This window comes from Hemicordylus capensis, chromosome 2, assembly GCF_027244095.1.
Source record: "Hemicordylus capensis ecotype Gifberg chromosome 2, rHemCap1.1.pri, whole genome shotgun sequence".
Classification (NCBI taxonomy): Eukaryota; Metazoa; Chordata; class Lepidosauria; order Squamata; family Cordylidae; genus Hemicordylus; species Hemicordylus capensis.
The window spans coordinates 236,985,002-237,006,637 of NC_069658.1; the positions used below are offsets into that span (position 1 = coordinate 236,985,002).

Below are 21,636 nucleotides of genomic sequence, written 5' to 3' on the forward strand. Positions count from 1 at the left end.
AGTTTACCATTGCCTCCTCCTGCACAGAATGAGATGATGCCTTTCAGCATCTTCCTATATCGCTGCTGCTCCATATAGGTGTTTCCCATAGTCTGGGGAATATACCAGCGGGTAGGGAGCATAAATGGTCCCTTTTGCTAAGTAGGGTCTGCCTTGCTTTGCATTTGAATGGGTGACTACATGTGGGTGCTGTCTGCTGTCAAATATTGCCCTTAGGGGATTGGGACAGAGCTCCGTAGTAGAGCATCTGCTTTGCATGAGAAGGTCCCAGCTTCAATCCCTGGCATCTCCAGGTAGGGCTGGGGAAAACTCCCACCTGAAACCCTGGAGAGCAGCTGCTAGTCAGTGTAGTAGACAATACTGAGCTAGATGGACCAATGGTCTGACTTGGTGTCAGGGAGCTTCCTATGTCCCTATGAAACCTCACAGTCCCCAGTGAGAGGCCATAGAATTGTGCCCAACCCAACATTTTGGTTTTTGCTCTGTCGGGTGCACTGTCTAATCTAGCAGTATCTACGATATATATTAAGAATCAATAATTCTAACTTCAAAATACGTTTTGGACCACACCAAATTTCACATCAACATAACTGGATTATGATTTAAATGAAAAGGGCAATGTGCATAGGAGCAAGGGCATGGTCTCACTGTTTGTGTCTGCCATGTTCCTGTCTCACTCTTGTTCATTGTTTCTTTCTCTTAGGGAGAAGTTCAGATGGATAAATGGATCTAGTTTCCTGGTATGGCATCTGCTTGTCTGGACACTCCAATAATTAGCAACGTGGTAAAAAGGACTTCCTGGCCTTGTGAGACTAGGCAGTGGGCCCCTCACCAGAATCCTTGCTCAGGGAATAAAATGACTTTAGAGGAAGGGGATCCTTCAGCCTGGTTGGCAGCTTCATTTCGGCACAGGGTAGAAATGGATGTGCAGCAAAGATCAGCAGGCAGTGAACTGGGGAAGGGAGTGGGGGAAAGCCCCGATGGCATCCAGTGTGGGAGCAATGGGGAATTCAGGGGAAGGACAGTGCAGAAGCTCCTGGGAGGAGACTGTACCAGCCCAGATGTCCAGCGCCAAAAATTCAGGCAGTTCCACTACCTGGAAAATGAAGGGCCCCGAGAGGTTTGCAACCAACTCTATGACCTTTGCCGCCAGTGGCTGAAGCCAGAAAAGCACACAAAGATGCAGATGCTGGACCTGGTGATCTTGGAGCAATTCCTGACCGTCCTGCCCCCAGAGATGAAGTGCTGGGTCAGAGAATGCGGAGCAGAGACCAGTTCGCAGGCGGTGGCCCTGGCAGAAGGTTTCCTCCTGAGCCAGACAGAGGAGAAGAAGCAGGAAGAGCAGCAGGTGAGAGTGTTTGATCCAGGTAGTTCCAGGGCAGAGAGTGGTGGGATTGTTCCCTTAAAAATCTCCACCACTTTCCCAATGTCAGCAAGCAGTCCAGAGAAAGAGAGTCCCAAGCCCCCTAGGCCAGTGGTTCGGACAATGTTGTATGAATACAAGGCATGTGACGCATCCTCTAAGTAGACAGACGTTCAGCGCCTGCAGCCAGCCAAACTACTCTGATAATAACGGAAGCTGCAAATAGGCAAGATGTGTACATAGGAGCTACAATAATTTCTTCCCCTCCTGTCTCCTTCCCAGGTTGCTGGATTGTATGAGAGAGTCTCTAATGCCCTGTTCAATCCCCTTCTATTCCCAGTCTTGGATTTATATCCAGATCCACAGATTATCATGCGCTTGCAAGTAGAGTGTAGTCCTCTCAAGGTAAGCTAAGCTTAGAAGGAGGCCTGAGTTCAAAGGGATCCAGGACTGCTGCCCCCTTGGCCATTAACTGCTGCATTCTACCCTACTGCGAGCCAGCATGGTATAGTGGTTCGAGTGCTGGGCTAGGACCGGGGAGACCCGAGTTCAAATCCCCATTCAGCCACGATACTAGCTGGGTGACTCTGGGCCAGTCACTTCTCTCTCAGCCTAACCTACTTCACAGAGTTGTTGTGAGGAGAAACCCAAGTATGTAGTACACCGATCTGGGTTCCTTGGAGGAAGAGCGGGATATAAAATGTAAAAACAATTAATAATAATAATAATACTGCCATGTGAGACTTCACTAGGGATGTGCACGGACCAAAGTTAGTGCACAGACCAAGGTTTGTGCACTAGTTCGGGGCCAAACTGGTATGGACTGATTCAGCACCGTGGGGAGGGGAGCTGGGAGTGGGATCTTTTTTTTAAAAAGGAGCACAGGTCTTTACTTGTTCTCCACCGCCACATGCAGCTTCCTGCTACAGCAGCAGTTCTTGTCCCAAGAACTCATGTGTAGCACAAGCATGCACATGACGTCCGCACATGCATGGGCGCCATTTGCATTGTCAGCACTCAGATGTCATGTGCATGCTGGTGCCACATGCAGGTTCTTGGGACAAGCACGACCACAGCAGGAAGCTGCAGGTGGCGGCGGAGGGCAGGTAAGACCCTGCATTCCTTCCTACCACTGCCCCTGGTGGTGCAGTGGTAAAACTGCCGCCCTGTAACCAGAAGGTTACAAGTTCGATCCTGACCAGGGGCTCAAGGTTGACTCAGCCTTCCATCCTTCCGAGGTCGGTAAAATGAGTACCCAGAATGTTGGGGGGCAATATGCTAAATCATTGTAAACCGCTTAGAGAGCTTCCAGCTATAGAGCGGTATATAAATGTAAGTGCAATTGCTATTGCTAGTGCTATTGCTATTAAAAAGATCCCACTCCCAGCTCCCCTCCCCACCGTGCCGAACCGGTATGAACCAGTTTGGGGCCAAACCAGTGCACCTCAGTTTATGCACATCCCTAGAGTTCACCTTCACCTCCAAAGGTTGTATGATGGTCCCAGGAGGTATTGTCGGTTGTGGGGCTGCATCTATGGGATGCTTTCCTGTTGCCTGCCTTCACCTTTCTCCCCACCCTCCCCAGGACTTTTTTAAAGCATTGCCTGAGCTCATTTTGGTCAGTCTCCTGATGTGGCTCCCCCCCCCGCACTTTTATTGCATTGCACTTTTATTGTTCTTTGTTTTCTTACAGTTTTATTGTTATTGTTTTTAATAGCAGTGTAAAGGCTCGATGTCACCTTAAGTGGCGCAGCGGGGGAATGCTTGACTCACAAGCAGGAAGTGGCGAGTCTGAATCTCTGCTGCTACTACTATATCAGGCAGCAGCGATGTAGGAAGATGCAGAAAGGCATCATCTCATACTGCACGGGAGGAGGCAATGGTAAACCCCTCCTGTATTCTACCAAAAGAAAACCGCAGGGCTCTGTTGGCGCCAGGAGTCTACACCGACTCGGCGGCACACTTCCCCTTTACCTTAAGGCAGGGCTGCTCAACTTTGGCCCTCCTGCAGATGTTGGCCTACAACTCCCATAATCCCTGGTATTGGCCATTGGGAATTATGGGAGTTGAAGTCCAAAAACTGCTGGGGGGGGGCTAAGTTGAGCAGGCCTGCCTTAACGGCTTGATAGGAACATAGGAAGCTGCCTTATATCAAGACAGGCCATTGGTTTGTCCAGTATTGTCTACGCTGAATGTCAGGGGAGCTTCCAGGTTTCAGGCAGGAGTCTTTCTCAGCCCTGCCTGGAGATGTAAGGGACTGAGCCTGGGGCCCTCTGCGTGCAAAGCAGGTGCTCTGCCACTGAACTATGGCCCCATCCCCTAAAGCAGCCAGGCATAAGGCTGGGGGGCCAGATCCAGCCTGCGTGGACATTTTCACTGGGTCCCAGATAAGGATGTCATGCAGCAACATCAGGAGCCATGAAGAGCTCTTGAGGAGAGCTGGTCTTGTGGAAGCAAGCACAGATTGTCCCCTTTGCTAAGCAGGGTCTGCCCTGGTTTGCATTCAAATGGGAGAACTACATGTGTGAGCACTGTAAGCTATTCCCCTTAGCGAAGGGGAAGAGAATCTGCAGGCTTGTATGCAGAAGGCTCCAATTCCCCTCCCTGGCAGCATCTCCATGATAGGGCTGAGAGAGATTCCTGCCTGCAGCCTTGGAGAAGCCGCTGCCAGTCTGTGAAGACAATACTGAGCTAGATGGACCAATGGTCTGACTCGGAATATGGCAGCTTCCTCTGTTCCTATGACTTGCCCCACTGATGCGCAGCAGCAGCAGCAGCTCAATGCAGTTGGGCACTTGAGATCAGATGAGAGGCACATGGCAGTGATGGACCAACTAGCGAGTGAGCCAGTTGCTGCTGCTTGAGCAGCGGCGGCATTGAATGTAGTGGGCCAGAACAGTAGCAGCAGCAGCAGCGTTTGGTGGGCACCGCGTCCCACTGACTATGCAAGGACAGGGCCTATTTTCTGGCCACTCCCCTTGGTTAGAATTGCGGGTCTCCTGACAGGGGGGAAAGTTCCACAAATAACTAATAGTTGATTTTATGAACATTTAAATAATGAAAATGAATGCAATAATGCACTGATAATTGACCCCGCACAGCAAGTCATGACTGGTTCGGGCCTACTGGGGCATTTGGGTTGTAGACCCCTGCTCTAAGGAATATTTCCCTGCAAATATTTGTACCTAAGTTGTGGGGTGAGAAATAAATACATTCCCTTCTTGATATCTCTTCCTCTTCTTTAGTTCCAGGAAAAGGGGGTGTTAGCCAAAGCAACCAGTGGTCTCCCAAAGGCAGAGAAGGCTCCATCAGACACCAGGCTGAGGCCGCTATTCAAAGGGATCATGGAGGAGGGTGATGGAGGTACTTTTCTGGGTAAGGATTGCTTGCTTGCTTGCTTGCTTGCTTGCTTGCTTGCTTGCTTGACTGTGGTACAAGACCAGAAAACAAAAGCAAGAAGCTGGGCAAGGATGAATGGGATGTATTTCAACTTGGTCTCCCTCCCTCCTGAAATCCATGGACAGCTTCTTACGTTCCCCTTGAGCTTGTGTTTGGGAGATGCTTCTCCCTAGCCTCTCTCACATTTCCAGCAGTTTCACACACTAGCTTCCAATCAAAACTTCGAATCGTGCCCAAAAGCAATGAGACGACATTAATTTGACTCAAGCAACTGACTTGCCAGGTGCCTATAAAACACAAAATACCTTCCCACCTCCTTTCTTTCCCTCATAGACAGTGAGATGTCCATCGTGATTCCTTCTGTGCCTGCTCATCTTGGTGGTGGAGTGCCAACAGTTGCTATGTCCTCACTAGATCAGGTAAGAGAAGACTTGAGGGGGAGAGAGGCAAGCCTCACCTCCCTCTGAGCCTGAGAGAGCCTCTCTCTTTCCCTTTCCTTTGGTCAGAGTTGCCCACTTGGAAGATGTTGTGTCACTTAGGAAGCTTTGGAATCTCCAGAAGAACCTCCACTTTTCTCATAATACTTTGTTGACCAAAAATGTTTTCTTTGTCCTTCAGGTGGCTTTTGAGGAGGTGGCTGTGTGTTTCTCCGAGGAGGAGTGGGCTCTGCTGGATCCAGGCCAAAGGGCTCTGCACAGAGAAGTCATAGAAGAGAATTCCAGGAACCTGGCCTCACTGGGTAGGGTTCCCTCTTTCTCTTGGCTGATGGAGATGGGAAGCAGGAATTTCTGGTCTGTATCCATGCACTCTAGGGATGTCACGGAGGATGTCTATGGCTGATCCATGTGTGTGGTTCCTGTATCTGCTGCCACCATTTATTTTCAGTAATCCTCTCCTTATTTTTATTTATTTACTTAAAATATTTATACCCCACCACTCCAGTACACTACCGCTTGGGGCGGCTCACAACATTTATAAAATAAATACAATATAAAATAAGACTAATAAAATCAACCAATTATGGTCCCTCCTATAATAGCTACCGCCCTTGATAATGGGGGAATGGCTTCTCTCCAATAGAGAAAATATTTTAAAAATAAAGAGGGTTTATTGTTTCACAAAGAAAAACAAAACAAAAGAGGGTCTTTTCTAAGAAATACACAGTTCAAAGTACAACCAGTTAAAGTTCTTCTGTCCTTCAGTCTGAGTCCCTTTCTGCCAGCCACTTCCTGGGCAGCTAACTTCCAACTGACTCTCCATCTTGGGTTCTGAGATCCATAGAACTCTCCCTGTCAAACCCATCACCTAGCAACATCTGCCATGTCTACCTCACTAACCCCCAGCCCAAGCAACTTATTAAAACAAACAATTGTTAACCAGCAAGTTCTTCACACTGTGTTCCTTTGATACTCTACATTTTTATTGATACTCTACTTTTTTATCGGACAAATTTGTTATGATACCTACCAGAGATTAAAAGAACATAAGAACAGCCCTGCTGGATCAGGCCCAAGCCTGTCTAGTCCAGCATCCTGTTTCACACAATGGCCCACCAGATGACTCTGGGAAGCTCACAAGCAAGACGTGATGGCATGCCCTCTCTCCTACTGTTGCTCCCCTGCAACTGGAGAGGAGAGCTGGTCTTGTGGTAGCAAGCATGACATGACCCCTTAGCTAAGCAGGGTCCAACCTGGTTGCATATGAATGGGAGACTACCTGTGTGAACACTGTAAGATATTCCGCTTAGGGAATGAAGCCGCTCTGGAAGAGCAGAAGGTTCCAAGTTCCCTCCCTGGCATCTCCAAGATAGGGCTGGGAGAGATTCCTGCCTGCAACCTTGGAGAAGCCGCTGCCAGTCTGGGTAGACAATACTGAGCTAGATGAGCCTATGGTCTGACTCAGTATATGGCAGCTTCCTATGTAACTGTCTTGTCTGTCTCTTTTCTCCAAAGGGAGACTTTTGGTTTCCAAAGCTGGCTTCAGTTCCTGGCAGGAAGAAGAAGATGATCCATTTGCTGAGGCCTCCAAGGAAGGTAAGAGATCAGCAAGTAGCTGCTGAAATAGCCAGGGAATATCTGCTGAGCTTCCATCAGTTGAGAAGGGGGGAGATTATGCAGGGCTGCTCAACTTTGGCCCTCCTGCAGATTTTGGCCTACAGCTCCCATAATTCCTGGCTATTGGCCTCTGTGGCTGGGGATTATGGGAGTTGTCATCCAAAAACAGCTGGGGGCCCAAGAGAAAGCTCCTTTCTCTTCTTTTATTCACACAGCAGTTAAATAGGCTTGTTCCCTAATTGGAACTATGGTCCTCTCTCACCAAGTTTCTCTCTTTATTCCAGCAGCTGATTGGAATGAAAGTGAAGAGGGTGAACTGCCCAAAAGGAAAATTCAAGCAAATCAAGAAAGGATGGAGGAGATAATGGCTTCTGAAGTGAAAAACCTCTATGCACTTCCACTCAACGATTGTCAAAAAGGAGACAAAAGTAATAAGATCCCTGTATGTGCCAGTTTCTTAACTTGTAAATCGGACATTAGCACACAACACAGAATCCACATAAGAGAAAAACCATATACCTGCTCAGAGTGTGGGAGGAGCTTCAGCCAGCATTTAATCCTTAATGCTCATCAAATAATCCACAGAGGACCGAAGCCATTCCAATGTTCAGAGTGTGGAAAGAGCTTCAGTCAGAACAGGTACCTTATTTCTCATCAGAGAATCCACACAGGGATTAAACCATTTCAGTGTTTTGTTTGTGGGAAGAGATTCAGCCGCATCGATAACCTTACTTGCCATCAAAAAATCCACACAGGACAGAAGCCATTTAAATGTTCCAAGTGTGGAAAGAGCTTCAGTCAGAGGAGGTACCTTATTTCCCATCATAGAATCCATACAGGAGAGAAACCATATATGTGCTCAGAGTGTGGAAAGGGCTTCAGTTGCAGTAACATCCTTACTGTCCATCAAAGAATTCACAAAGAAGAGAAACCATACACATGCTCAGAGTGTGGAAAGGGCTTCAGTCAGAAGATACACCTTATTTCCCATCAAAGAGTGCACACAGGAGAGAAACCGCATACATGTTCAGTGTGTGGGAAAAGCTTTAGGTGCAACTCAAACCTTACTTGCCATCAAAGAATTCATGCCGGAGAAAAACCATTTAAATGTTCAGAGTGTGGAAAGAGCTTCACTCGGAGAAGTCACTTTATTTCCCATCAAAGAGTCCACACTGGAGAAAAACCATATGCATGCTCAGTGTGTGGAAAGAGCTTCTGTAAGAAGAGTAACCTTGTTTCCCATCAGAGAATCCACACAGGAGAGAAACCATATACATGCTTAGAGTGTGGAAAGAGCTTCAATCAGAAGTCAAATCTTATAGCTCATCAAAAGATCCACACAGGAGAGAAACCATATACTTGCTCAGAGTGTGGAAAGTGTTTCATTCAAAGTGCTGCCCTTAGTATTCATCAGAGAATCCACACAGGAGAAAAACCCTATACATGCTCAGAGTGTGGTAAAAGTTTTCGTCAAAGCCATCTCCTTACTAGCCATCATACAGTCCACACAGGAGAGAAACCATTTACTTGCTCAGATTGTGGAAAGGGCTTCACTCAAAGCCATTTTCTGACTATCCATCAGAGAATCCACACAGGAGAGAAACCATATACTTGCTCAGAGTGTGGAAAGAGCTTCAGCCGCAGTGATACCCTTAGTTGTCATCAAAGAATTCATACAGGAGAGAAGCCATTTAAATGTACAGAGTGTGGGAAAAGCTTCAGCCGTAATGATAACCTTATTTCTCATCAGAGAGTCCACACTGGAGAGAAACCGTATACATGCTCAGAGTGTGGGAAGAGCTTCAGTAAAAGGCACAACCTTACTGCACATCAAAGAATCCACACAGGAGAGAAACCATATACATGCTCTGAGTGTGGGAAGAGCTTCAGTCAGAAGATAAAGCTTATTTCCCATCAAAGAGTCCACACTGGAGAGAAATGATATACATTATAAAGAGAACACCTTCTCCGTTATTAGTCCCATCACCTATTGAGATAATCCAGGGAGGTCTATCGGCAGTTGCCACCAGCTCATTTGGTGGCTGCTCAGGGATGGGCCTTCTCTGTTGCTGCCCTGAGAGTTTGGAATGTACTCCTTGCAGAGATAGGAGCCTCCCCATCTCTTTTACAAGAGCTGTGAAGACATATTTATTCATCAAGGCTTTTAATTAGATTGATAGAATCTGTTATTTTAAATTGTTTTAAGGTTTAATGTTTTAATTCTCGTTTTAATTTACATTATTTTATTGAAAACTGCCCAGAGATGCGAGTTTGGGGTGGTACTGTATATATATAAGCTAAATAAAATAAATAACAATGTTCAAAGTGTGGAAAGAGCTTCCATCAGAGCCTAGACATCAAGGAATCCACAGAGGAGAAAAAACATATACCTTCTCAAATTAAGGAAATTTGTCTTCATCATAGAAGACTGTCAGGCCCAGCAATACTTGAACCTTGAGTAGACCTTGGGGATGAGGGATGAGTAGCCAGTGCCTCCAAGAGCCCCTGACATCAGCCAATTTCCTGTGGTGACTTCAGTTCTTCAGGCACAGTTGGAGCTTCACACACACATCATGGATGTCCCTGTGAAGCAATGAGGCATGAATCTCCTCTCTTTTTGTTACCAATTGCTTTACTACATATATGTATTTGTTTACTCTCTATGTTCAGTATTAAAAAACTGTGCAGGGGTCAGAAGTTCACAGCTCCTGTTCTACAGTTTGATTTTGGAGGAAAAGGGTTTTACTGGTTAACCTTTAGAGAGAAGAGAGGGTTTGATTTGATTGGGTATGTTTTTAAATAATTGAGGGAACTTGAGTTGTCCTGATTGGCTGTTTTAGAGATTTGATGGGTGGGTGGGATGAATAAAAGGAGGCTTGCCTGCAGCAGAGAATTAGTTGAAAAGCTGGAGAGTTTTAGTGAGTGTTGAAGCTGGAATTAGTTTGAGTTGGCATCTGGGAAAGCCAGGAGAGAAGAGCTGCTGAAATTAGAGCTGAGAAATCACTGGAAGAGTTAAGCTGAAAACTCTCTTGAGAACCGTATCACTCTCAAAGCAGCTGAAGGAGCAGTCTGGAATTGAACTTCTAGGACTGGAAAGGAAGAGCAAGAATTGCCAGATTTGGCTTTTTAAAAGTCAAATTCTGGGTTATGGCCCATTTGACCCACGAGTATACCCCTTAGGTTCTGGCAACAAATCACTGAAGCTGAGCAAGGGGAAAAGCCAGGCTTGCTGCAGAAGCTGAGAGGTGATTATAAGAAAACTCCTGATAAGGACTTTGGGTTAAAGCACAGTATTTGGGGCAGTTTAGATTGGATACATTTTCCTCCTTTTATTTGTTCATTTATGCTCATATGATTGCTGTTTCTTCATACTAAATTTCCAAAAGAACTAGTGTTTTGAACTGTTTTAGAGTAAAAATTCTCTTTTTGAATTTAACAACCTGTAGCTTCTGCCTGTTCATTCCACCCCACACTTATAAGCCTTTCCACACTACCTAACTTTTAAGGAAACAGGTTTGGATGGCTGTTTGAGTAGCCACAGAAAATATAAACATCATCTTGGTGGCAGTAGTGAGACTTAAAATCACGGGACCGGTTGAGACCAGACCGTGACAGTTTCACATGAGGAGCCTAGGATCTCAGAGTGCTTGGCACAGGCCTCAAAATATTTCTTTGGGTCTAGGAGCCAGCCCAAAAATATACGTGCCAGACTGCCTTCTGCCTCACTGCTCACTCGCCAGTGACATCCTCTGGTCTGTGCAAGAGCGGACTTGCCACTTTCCCTCTGCTCCATGGGAGGGGTAGACTTGCTACTTTGCTTGCTCACTCTCCCTCCTGGTTGCCACCCTCTGGTGCAGGCAAGTGACAAATTGCCGTGGCCAGGAAGAGGAGGGAGCAAGTAAAGCAGGGAGAGGTTGCTCACTGGTCATATCCATCTGTCTCGGGCAGGTAATGTCCTGGCATGACCAAGAAGAGGCCACAACCTGTCCTTGCCCAGCTTGCTCACTCCTTCTTCTAGTCACATCTTTCAAAGTTCTGGCTCAGCTGCCATACTTAAGAACACAAGAAAAGCCCTGCTGGATCAGGCAAAGGCCCATCCATAGCATCCTGCCTGACTCAGTGGCCAACTAGGTGCATCTGGGAAGCCTGCAAGCATCCCTTCCCCTTGGTACTCCCAAGCACCTGCTGTTCAGGGACATGTCATCTCTGATCCTGATGGAAGCATAGAGCCACCAAGATTAGTAGCTGCTTAAATTTCCAGGTGCCATGGCAAGCATTCCCCTATGTGGCCCCCTGGACTCATTCAAGACCTTCCACCAATGCATCCCAAGGGAGGCAGCATTGGCGGATCAGGGTTGATATCTGGTGCAGACTCTTTATTCGGCTCCAGATAGATCCAGGAAGGAGTAAGGAATCCTGTTAAGCTCCTCAGTATCTGTCAGGAACTCAATGATGCACCATCTCTACCCTGAGAGCTCCTCCAGAACCAACTCCCTGTTCTGTGTCCCAGGATTCTGCCTCACTCCCCTGCACTTACTTGCCTTTCCAGTCCCTTCATGCTGCTCTCTAGTTCCAGCTTTCCACTTTTTCATTGGAGCAACAAGATGAAGTGGAAAGCTGGAACCAGAGAGCAGCATTGAAGGGACTGGAAAGGCAAATAAGTGCAGGGGAGCGAGGCAGAATCCTGGGTGGGACCGAGAACGGAGTTGGTTCTGGAGGAGCTCTCTGGGTAGAGACGGTGCATCAGTGAGTGCCTGGCAGATACTGAGGAGGTTATGAGGAAAACAGGATTCCTTACCCTGCCCTGGATCTATCTGGAGCCCAAGACAGGGTCTGCACTGGGCCTTTCTTCCTCCCCACTCCTCAAGGAAATCCATGGGAAATGAGGCCTTGGGTACCCAAACAAGAAGTACTCCTGAACTGCACATGTGACCTACTTTGCCTCCCTTGGACTGCAGGAGTATATGGTTCCCTCCCTGGCATCTCTAAGATAGGACTGAGAGAGACTCCTGCCTGTAACCTTGGAGAAGCTGCTGCCAGTCTATAGGCAATACTGCACTAGATGGACCAATGGTTTGACTCAGTATAAGGCGGTGGGAGGGGAGGGGAGAGGAATGTTTATCTTTCCTGTGTTGACTAGCAAGCAGAAGGTTGCCAGTTCAAATCCCCGCTGGTACTATATTGGGCAGCTGCGATATAGGAAGATGCTGAAAGGCCATCTCATACTGTGTGGGAGGAGGCAATGGTAAATTCCTCCTGTATTGTACCAAAGAAAACCACAGGGCTCTGTGGGCGCCAGTAGTCGAAATCGACTTGACAGCACACTTCACTTTAACACTAGCCTTCAAGGTCATCCTTCCATGAAACAATTATTGCTTTTTGATTGGTTGGCTAACACCTACATTGAATTGAAAGTAACTGAATTGAATTGAATAACAGGAGATCAACAACGATATTTCTATAGCGCTTTTCAACAAACGTTTCCAAAGCGGTTTACATGGAGAAATAAATATTTCAATAAGATGGATGTCTCTCCAAAGGGCTCACAGTCTAAAAAGAAACATAAGATAGACACTAGCAACAGACTAGAGGGGTACTTTGCTGGGGGTAGATAGGGCCAGTTGCTCTCCCCCTGTTAAATAAAGAGAATCACGACTTCTGAAAAAGTGCCTCTTTCCCCAGTTAGCAGGGTTCTAATTCAGATGCAGGGTAATGAAAAGTATGCCATAAAAGGTGTAATCAACTTGTGGTTTTATGAAGGGGCTAGACAAATTAATGGACAAGGAAGCTATCATTTGGCGCATCTCTCTGTGTTCGAGGAAGGTTGTCTTGTCTTTCCCCGCTTTCCACCCCCTCTGTTGCAAATGATCGCTGACCTAATCTTTCCCCGTTTGTGCTTTGCACAGAAATGTCAGTCTAGCTTCTTGCATTTCATATCATTTTGGCTCTACAGTATTTCCAGTTTTTAATGAATATAAGAAATCGACGGTTTAGGTTATCGTACTGAGCAGCTGCACTAGTTCATTGCAGCAAAAAGCTAGCAAGGAACCTTGTGGCACCTTCGATCAATTTATTTTAGCCCAACGCTTCCTTGGGTAGCGACCAAATGTGCATCTCGTGCATGGACTGAGGAAGACATTTCTTGCGCCTGATGAAGCAGGTTCTGATCCACAGGACAGCTGTTGCTAAAACCGGCGCCTTATTCTCTCGCGTGCCACAAGTGTCTTGGTTGGGCTTTGGATAAAAGCACGCCCCTTGTTTTGCCTGCAAGAAAGAGGTGCATCCAGGGTTAAAATCAGCGACTCCCGATTCCCAGAGAGGCATCTGGAACGCGGAGCCTGGGAATGTTATGACCACTCATGCACGGCCTGGTTGTGCGCGCGCAGCTTCAGCCGTCTCCTTGCAGAGTTTCCGTGAGTGGGAAATGGGATCGGGGAAGGGGCGACCCAAGAGCGGGAAGAGAGGATCAGGTGATGGGAAACGGAAAGCAGGAAAATGAGTCCACGGGGAAGAAAGGCTGTATGAAATGCAGGCAAGTTGGTTAAGCGTATTAAGAGGAATCGGGCTATCGGGTTGCGATAAAGTGGTCCATGCAAACCTGTCAACTAAAATGGCCTGTATTATGCCTACATCTTTTTTGATCGTGATCTGCTGAAAGCCCCCCTTTCTGTGCTGCACTACAAAGAAGTGATTCCATAAGGGGAAGGTTTAAACAAATGACACCAAGGCAGTAAATGGGAGGAAATTTTGCTGAAGCATTATAGCTTGTACAATTGCATCAGTCATTTATCCAGAGTATCTCTAGGGAATGATTGGGAAGCTGCACCTCTTGAATTTCGACCTGGACACATCACTTCACAGACCAGTGCAGCTGAAAGATGAAGGCAGAGTCTCGTGTGTGTGTGTGAAGCTGCTTGTCTAAAGCCAGCATACTGTATTTACTAGGGATGTGCACGAACTGGTTCGGAGGCCCTTTTACTGACCTCCAAACCAGTTCAAAGGTTCGGTTGCTCTTCCCTGCCCCTGGCCGTGTTTCCCACACTGGTGCTGTGCTTAAAAACAGTCCCATGTGGTGGCAGCGTACCTCCTTGCCGACGCAGTGTGTGTCAGACCAGAAGTGCGCGATGTGCACATGTGCACTGGGCACTTGCGGTCCAACAAGCACTGGGGTGGCAAGGAGGTTTGATGCCACCCTGCGGGACTGTTTTTAAGCACAGCACCCACGGGGGAAATGCAGGGGGGGAGCACCCTCCCCTCTCCTTAAAGGTAATCCCCCCCCGCCGGTTCCGTGCACATCCTTGTATTTACCTGATGTTAGAGACTGCGGTGTGTGTGTTTGTGTCTGTCATCTTAAATTCAAAGTTGTCTTCTATTCTAATTCAAAGTTGTCTTCTGTTATGTCACATAGTAATATACTATGTGTGGCACATTGATTTGCAATTTCCATGCACTTTAAGGCATGAGCGAAAACTGGAAGCATCCTGGCTCTCACCTTAAATCAAATAAGAAATAACTTGTGAGGGCACAATGTCAGTGTTCCAGTCTGTGGCTCTCTGATTCTTGTAGGTTGTTTCTTTTTAATAGGGAGAAGTTCAGATGGATAACTGGATCCAGTTTCCTAGTATGGCATCTGCTTGTCTGGACACTCCAATAATTAGCAACGTGATAAAAAGGACTTCCTGGCCTTGTGAGACTAGGCAGTGGGCCCCTCACCAGAATCCTTGCTCAGGGAATAAAATGACTTTAGAGGAAGGGGATCATTCAGCCTGGTTGGCAGCTTCATTTCAGCACAGGGTGGAAATGGATATGCTGCAAAGATCAGCAGACAACAAACTGGGGAAGGGAGTGGGGGAAAGCCCTGATGGCATCCAGTGTTGGAGCAATGGGGAATTCAGGGGAAGGACAGTGCAGAAGCTCTTGGGAGGAGACTGTACCAGCCCAGATGTCCAGCGCCAAAAATTCAGGCAGTTCCACTACCTGGAAAATGAAGGACCCCGAGAGGTTTGCAGCCAACTCCACCACCTTTGCCATCAGTGGCTGAAGCCAGAGAGACACACGAAAGCTCAGATACTGGACTTGCTGATCCTGGAGCAGTTCCTGACTGTCCTGCCCCCGGAGATGGAAAGCTGGGTCAGAGAATGCGGAGCAGAGACCAGTTCCCAGGCGGTGGCCCTGGCAGAAGGTTTCCTCCTGAGCCAGGCAGAGGACCAAGAAGAGGTGAGAGAATTTTATCCACGTAGTTCCAGGGGGGCGGGGTGAGAATGTATGGAACAGTATCTTCAAAAAGTACCCCTCAGTTACCCAACTTGGTCTGGATTCATCCAAAGAAAGGATGAACCCTAACTCCTTAGGCCTATGGTTCTGAATGTGCTGAATGAGAAAAAGACACCTTTCCAAGGAGGGAGAGAATCTTCCTGCAAGTACAGCCAGAGGCATTTTCATCCCAGCAGGCAGAGATTTAGTGTTTATAGCCAGGAAAACTGCTCTGTTAGAAATGGAGGCTGCAGGGAGGCAAGGGATATGTACAGGAGCTACACCAGCTTCTCCTCCTCCTGCCTGACTTCTTTCGCCCTTGCTAGTTTTAGAAGAGAGACTCGGATTCTCTGTTCTAGGCTCCTCCTGTTGCCAGTGTTGGAGTCATATCTCAGTTCGGAGATCCTCACGCTCTTGCAAGTAGGTTGTCGGCCTCTCATGGTAAAATGAGCTTAGGAGGAGACTCGGGCGTAGGGAGCTTTGTAGGGGGGCCAAGGTCTGACCAGCAGCTCGCCCGCCTCCTGGGTGTTCTTTTGCACATGCCCCAAGCCACGCCCCCTGTGTCTGATGTCAGACGCAAGGGGGCAGGGCCAGTGCAGAGGCCGGGGCTGTCACAGCCCCGGTATAGTTTCATTTCCCCTGTCAGCGATTGGTGGAATCACTGAAAGGGGGCTCTTTTACTGAAAGGGAGCTTTTTTCCCCTGGAAGGAGTTCCCTTTCAGCGATTCCAGCAACCGCTGACAGGGGAAATGCGGAAATGAAACTATGCCGTGGCTGTGACAGGCCTGTTCTCCGCACACGCCCGCTCCCCAGTCTGATGTCAGACACAGGGGAAAGGGCCAGTGCCTGAGGGGGAGAGGAGAGGGGTGTGTTTTGCTCAAGCAGCTGGCAAGCGCTTTGCTTGCTGGGTGGGTGTGGGAGGGGGCAAGGGGATGTTCTGGCCGAGGGCGAGGTGAGACTTAGGGGGTCTCCCAGACCCTTTGGGCCTGGGGGAAATTGCCCTCCCCCCATTCAGTGGTCACTACGCCCCTGAGGAGACCCGTGTTCAAAGAGGTTCATGGCTGCTGCCCTGTTGGCCTTTGCTTGCCCCATCCTACCTCAGTCTGTAATACCAGGCAGAACTTCACTTTTACCTCCAAACGCCATGCGACATATTCTCAGTGGTGGGGATCCAGGTGTGGGATGCTCTGGCGCCTGCTCTCACCTTTCTCTGACACTAGGAAAATGCTTTTTTAATTCTCCCCCAGGCCTTTAAATTTCCTTCCCCATGGGGGAGCAAGCATGAATTGTCTGCTTTGCTAAGACGCCCTGAGCCATTTTTGGAAGGGCAGTATAGAAATCGAATTTTTATTATTATTATTATTATTATTATTATTATTATTATTATTATTATGCTTATTAATTAATAAGCAGGGTCTGCCCTGGTTTGTATTTGAATGGGAGACTACATCTGAGCAGTGAACACATCCCGCAGGGGATGGGGCCACTCTGGGGAGAGCATCTGAATGCCTGCATGCAGAAGGTTCCAAGTTCCCTCCCTGGCATCTCCAAGACAGGGCTGCAACCTTGGAGAAGTCGCTGCCAGTCTGTGTAGACAGTACTGAGCTTGATGGACCAATGGTCTGACTTGGTAGAAGACAGCTTCCTATGTTCCTTTAAAAAACCTCATCTGAGCTCATTTTAGTCAGCTTCTTGGTGTGACTATTTTTTTTGTTTTTTATTGAATTATGTGGTATTGCTTTACTGATTTATTTATTTTTAATATCTTTGTCATGGCTTCATAGGAATATAGGAAGCTCTCTTATACTGAGTCAGACCATTGGTCCATCTAGGTCGGAATCGTTTACACAGTCTGATCGCAGCTCTCCAGGGTTTCAAGCAAGGTTTATTTCCCAGCTCTGCTTGAAGATTCTGATAGGAATTGAACTTGGGACCTTCTGCATGCAAAGCAGATACTCTACAAGGTCATTCTCACGACCAGCCCTGCCTAGGTCAGGGAGCTGTTGCCCAGGTAGGGCTGATTCTGAGAACCGTCAGGATCACTCCCGATACTGGTACACCTCCGACGGGTAGCCCAGGTTTAAAACCTGGGCTAAAAGTGAGGTTGGAGAATGTATATATGCTTCATATCTCATTGCCCAGTCATGTGGGATCTTGGGCTGCCAGCAGCCCAAGCTTTCATAGAGCCAGGGGGGAGGAACGGCCTAGCAGTGGGGTATCCCCCCATACTCTGTGCTCTTCGCGTGGTGCATTGTGGGCTATGGGAGGACACAGCCTGCTTTCCCCCTGTCCCCTCACCACTCCGGGATCGCTCGTGTGCTGGACATGTGGTTGCGTGGTGTGGCGGAGCTTAGTTTGAATTATGTCAGGGAAGATAGGTAGAGTCCTGCCTTTCCCTCAGCCCCGGTGTGAATGGTTGTGTAAACGGCCTTTACCACTGAGCTATGGACCCATCTCCTAAAGAATATCTCCCTGAGAATATTTGTACCAAAGTTGCAGATACAAATAAATCAATTCCTTTCTTAACACCTCTTCCCCTTCTCCCATTTCAGGAAAAGTGGGTGTTAGTCAAAGCGGCCACTGATCTCCCGAAGGCAGAGAAGGCTCTGTCAAACACTACGCAGAAGTTGCCGCACAGGTGGATCGTGCAGGAGGGTCATGAAGCTGCCACCTTGCTGGGTAAGGAGGAAAGTGGTGTCTGTCAACTTGGCCTCCCTCTCTCCTGGAATCTGTGGACTGCCCTTAGGTTCCCCTTGAGCTTGTATTGTGGGGATGCTTCTCGCTAGCCTGCCTCCCCATCCTCTCTCTCAGTGGTTTCAGAATGCCCTAATTCGCACAGTCATTTGAATGTAGGTTTAAAGCCAGTAACCAACATTAGAGTGATTGTGTGAAACCACACCAAGGTGGGAATCTTGTATCCATTTTTGGACACAAACTGATATCAGTAATCTTGGCATGGCTTCACACAAACAAGCTAATGTCAATTATCAGCTTTAAACCTAGGTTCAAACAATTATGTGTTTGAACATAATATCACTCCAAATCAAAATGGAAGCAGACTGATTTCACTCAAGCCACTGAAACAGCAAATGCCTATAAAGCATAAAATATCTTCCCACCTCCTTCCCCCCACTGTAGACTGTGAGATGACCATCGTGGTTCCTTCTCATCCTTCTTGTTTTGGTGGTGGAGTGGAAACATTTGCCGTGTCCTCTTCAGATCAGGTAGGAGAAGAATCACTGGAGAGAGAGGCAGGTCTCGCCTTTATCTGAGCTGGAAAGAACCTCTCTCTTTCCCTTTCCTTTACTCAAAGTTTGGGGTCTTAGAGCACAACTCACTGAAAATATTGACCCAGAGTGCAGTAGCTGCAAAGGAGGCTAATTCTGTGTTAGGGATCATTAGGAAAGGAACTGAAAATAGAAGTTCCAATATAGTAACACCTTTATACAAATCCATGGTGCTGCCATACCTGGAATTCTGTGTACAGCTCCGGTCACCTCACCATAAGAAGGATATTGTAGAGCTAGAAAAGTATCAGCATGATAGAGATGTATAAAATTACTCACGGTGTAGAGAGAGGGTTTTTTCTCCCGTGATATTAGAACTCAGGGTCATCCATTAAAGCTAAACACTGGGAGATTCAGGACAGACAAAAGGAAGTACTTATTCACACAGCATGTAGTTAAACTATGGAATTTGCTGCTGGTCACCGATCTAGATGGTTTTGTAAAAGGGATTAGACAAAGACATTGAGGATAATGCTGTCAAATAGCGATGTGCCTAAAGCGCGGATTGAAGCATGGTTCAAGCACTTTTGGGTGCGGCACAAGGGAGCTTTAAGGAAGAGGAGAGGAGGTCCTTATCTGCTCTCTGCCGCCCCATGCAGCTTGCTGCTGGGGCAGTGCTCGGCCCAAGAACCCCCACACGGCACCAGCACACACATGGTGCTCACGCATGCCTACGCAGATGCCCGCGAGGGTTCTTGGGCCGAGCACCGCCCCAGCATGGAGCAGCAGAGAACAGATAAAGACCTGCTCTCCTCATTCTTAAAGATCCCCCTTGCTACTCCCAAAAATCGCTCGAATCGCTTTTCAAACCATGGTTCAGGTACATCCCTACTATCCAAGGTTACTAGCCTTGGTAGCGGGATATTTCCATCAGGCACAGAGATGGCATGCCCCCCTGAGTACTAGATGCTAGGTAGCACCAAGCGAGTGGTCCTCCTCTTCCTTGCTTGCAGGCCTTCCAGATGCACCTGTTTGGCCACTGTGTGAAACAGGATGCTGCACTACATGGCTCTTCAGCCTTAAATGTATGCTGTAAACCGCCTAGAGCAGGCTTCCCCAACCTGCGGCCCTCCAGATGTTCCTGAACGGCAACTCCCAGCATACCTAGCCTGTGTCTAGGGATGCTGGGAGTTGTCGTTCAGCAACATCTGGAGGGTCACAGGTTGGGGAAGCCTGACCTAGAAACTTTGGTAGTGAGCAGTACACACATTAATTAATTAATTAATTAATTAAATTAAATTAAATTAATTAAACAAGGAAACAGATGTTTCCTTTGTCTTTCAGTGTCCTTTGACCTTTGAGGAGGTGGCTGTGTGTTTCTCCAAGGAGGAGTGGGCTCTGCTGGATCCAGGCCAAAGGGCTCTGCACAGAGAAGTCATGGAAGAGAATTCTGGGCATCTGGCCTCGCTGGGTAAGTATCCCTTGGTGGAAAACGGGAATTGCTGTGAGTGTTGGTCTCTGTTATTGCCCTGTAGGAAGATCGCGGAGTGCTCTCCCAGCAGCCAGTGGCTGGTCCATGTGCATTGGCTATACTACATATATCTGTATATAATTATATTTAATTCCCTTCCAATCAGAGCCAACAAGGTGACACAGCAGAAATTCTAAAGCTCCACGAAACACTCCTATTCTCTTCCAAGCTGGCAGAACTGTGAGCTCACCTCAGCCCTTACTTACTGGCCAGGCTGTAAGCATGTTTAGTGGTGTTGGATGTAGAGGCTGCTGCCTGGTGTGGTTTAGAAGGCAGCTTCCTTCCAAGTTGGGGCTTTGCTTGTGTGAACTGTGGCTGGGAGGAGAGCTGGTCTTGTGGTAAAAAGGTAAGGTAAAGTGTGCTGACAAGTCAGTTTCGACTTCTGGCAGCCACAGAGCCCTGTGGTTTTCTTTGTTGGAATACAGGAGGGGTTTTGCCATCTGCCGCGCAGTATGAGATGATGCCTTTCAGCATCTTCCTATATCGCTGCTGCCCGATATAGGTGTTTCCCATAGTCTGAGGAACATACCAGCAGGGATTTGAACGGGCAACCTTCTGCTTGTTAGTCCAGCATTTCCCCGCTGCACCACGTAAGGTGTGGTCTTGTGGTAGCAAGCGTGAATTGACCCTTTGCTAAGCATGGTCTGCCCTGGTTTGCAATTGAATGGGAGACTACATTTGAGTTCTGTCTTAATATATTCCCCTTGGGAATGGGACCACTCTGGGAAGAGCACCTGCGTGCTTGCATGCAGAAGGTTCCAAGTTCCCTCCCTGGCATCTCCAAAATAGGGCTGAGAGAGACTCCTGGCTGCAATCTTGGAGAAGCCACTGCCAATCTGCGAAGACAATACTGAGCTAGATGGACCAATGCTCTGACTCAGGAGAAGGCAGCTTCCTGTGTTCCTATATGCTCCCCTCCTGTCTATGCTTTCCTTCCTGGGATTATTTGAAAGCACGGTGAGGAAACAACCACCATCTTCTAGAACAGGCTGAATCTTCTAGCTCCAGGCAAGGCATGGAAGGGGCAGGTTCTGATCTAAGCATCCAAAGTCGTAAAGAATGATTACAGTGTTACAATTGTATGGGGTCCCTTTGGCTGCAGGGCCATAAGTACATAGTACTTTTATTTTCCTGGTTTCATTTATTTTTCATTTATTTTTCTTGCAAACTATGGTTGAAAGGCGATATAGCAATATTAGTAGTAGTAGTTGTAGAATTGTCTCTTCTGACTGGCAGCGGCTCTTCATGGCTTCAGTTGGGCTTCCCGGACTATTGAAAACTCTTCAGGGCTTCCCAGACTATGGGAAACACCTATATCGGGCAGCAGCGATATAGGAAGATGTTGGAATTTTTCTCAGACCTCCCTGGAGTGGCCAGGGGTTGAACCTGGAGGAGAGCTGGTCTTGTGGTCTCAAGCATGGGCCCGCCCTGTTTACATTTGAATGGGAGACTATATGTGTGAGCACTGTAAGATATTCCCCACAGGGGATGGGGCCGCTCTGGGAAGAGCATCTGCAGGCTTTCATGCAGAAGGTTCCAGGTTCCCTCCGTGGCGGCTTCTCCAAGAAAGGGCTGAGAGAGGCTTCTGCCAGCAGCCTTGGAGAAGCTGCTGCCAGTCTGTGTAGGCAATACTGAGCTAGATGGACCGATGGTCAGACTCAGTATATGGCAGCTGCCTATGTTTATATGTTCCCATGAACCTTCTAGATTCTAACCATTTGTTCTGTCTCTGGGCTTTGGCCCCATCCCTGTTTTGATTTGTTCGGTATTGGAATAACGATGTGTAAGGTTGTCTACAAATTCATATCA

At 47.7% G+C, this 21,636-nt stretch overlaps 1 protein-coding gene across 7 annotated transcripts in view; it reads left to right on the top strand.

Annotated features, from left to right (window-relative positions):
• Positions 1–21,636, top strand: part of LOC128348181 (gastrula zinc finger protein XlCGF57.1-like) — a 32,957-nt gene that overhangs the window by 6,625 nt on the left and 4,696 nt on the right. For 2 of the 7 annotated variants that reach the window (XM_053303884.1, XM_053303885.1), the window contains exons 2-8: positions 704–1,348; positions 1,646–1,768; positions 4,609–4,738; positions 5,096–5,181; positions 5,381–5,501; positions 6,715–6,795; positions 7,101–10,249. In XM_053303884.1, coding sequence (XP_053159859.1) covers positions 743–1,348; positions 1,646–1,768; positions 4,609–4,738; positions 5,096–5,181; positions 5,381–5,501; positions 6,715–6,795; positions 7,101–8,758 — 2,805 coding nt within the window. In that variant the 5' untranslated portion in view covers positions 704–742 and the 3' untranslated portion in view covers positions 8,759–10,249. Of the gene's footprint in view, positions 1–703; positions 1,349–1,645; positions 1,769–3,169; positions 3,246–4,608; positions 4,739–5,095; positions 5,182–5,380; positions 5,502–6,714; positions 6,796–7,100; positions 10,250–21,636 lie in introns of those variants that run through there. The other 5 variants (XM_053303886.1, XM_053303890.1, XM_053303887.1 and 2 more) reach the window with 5 other exon arrangements.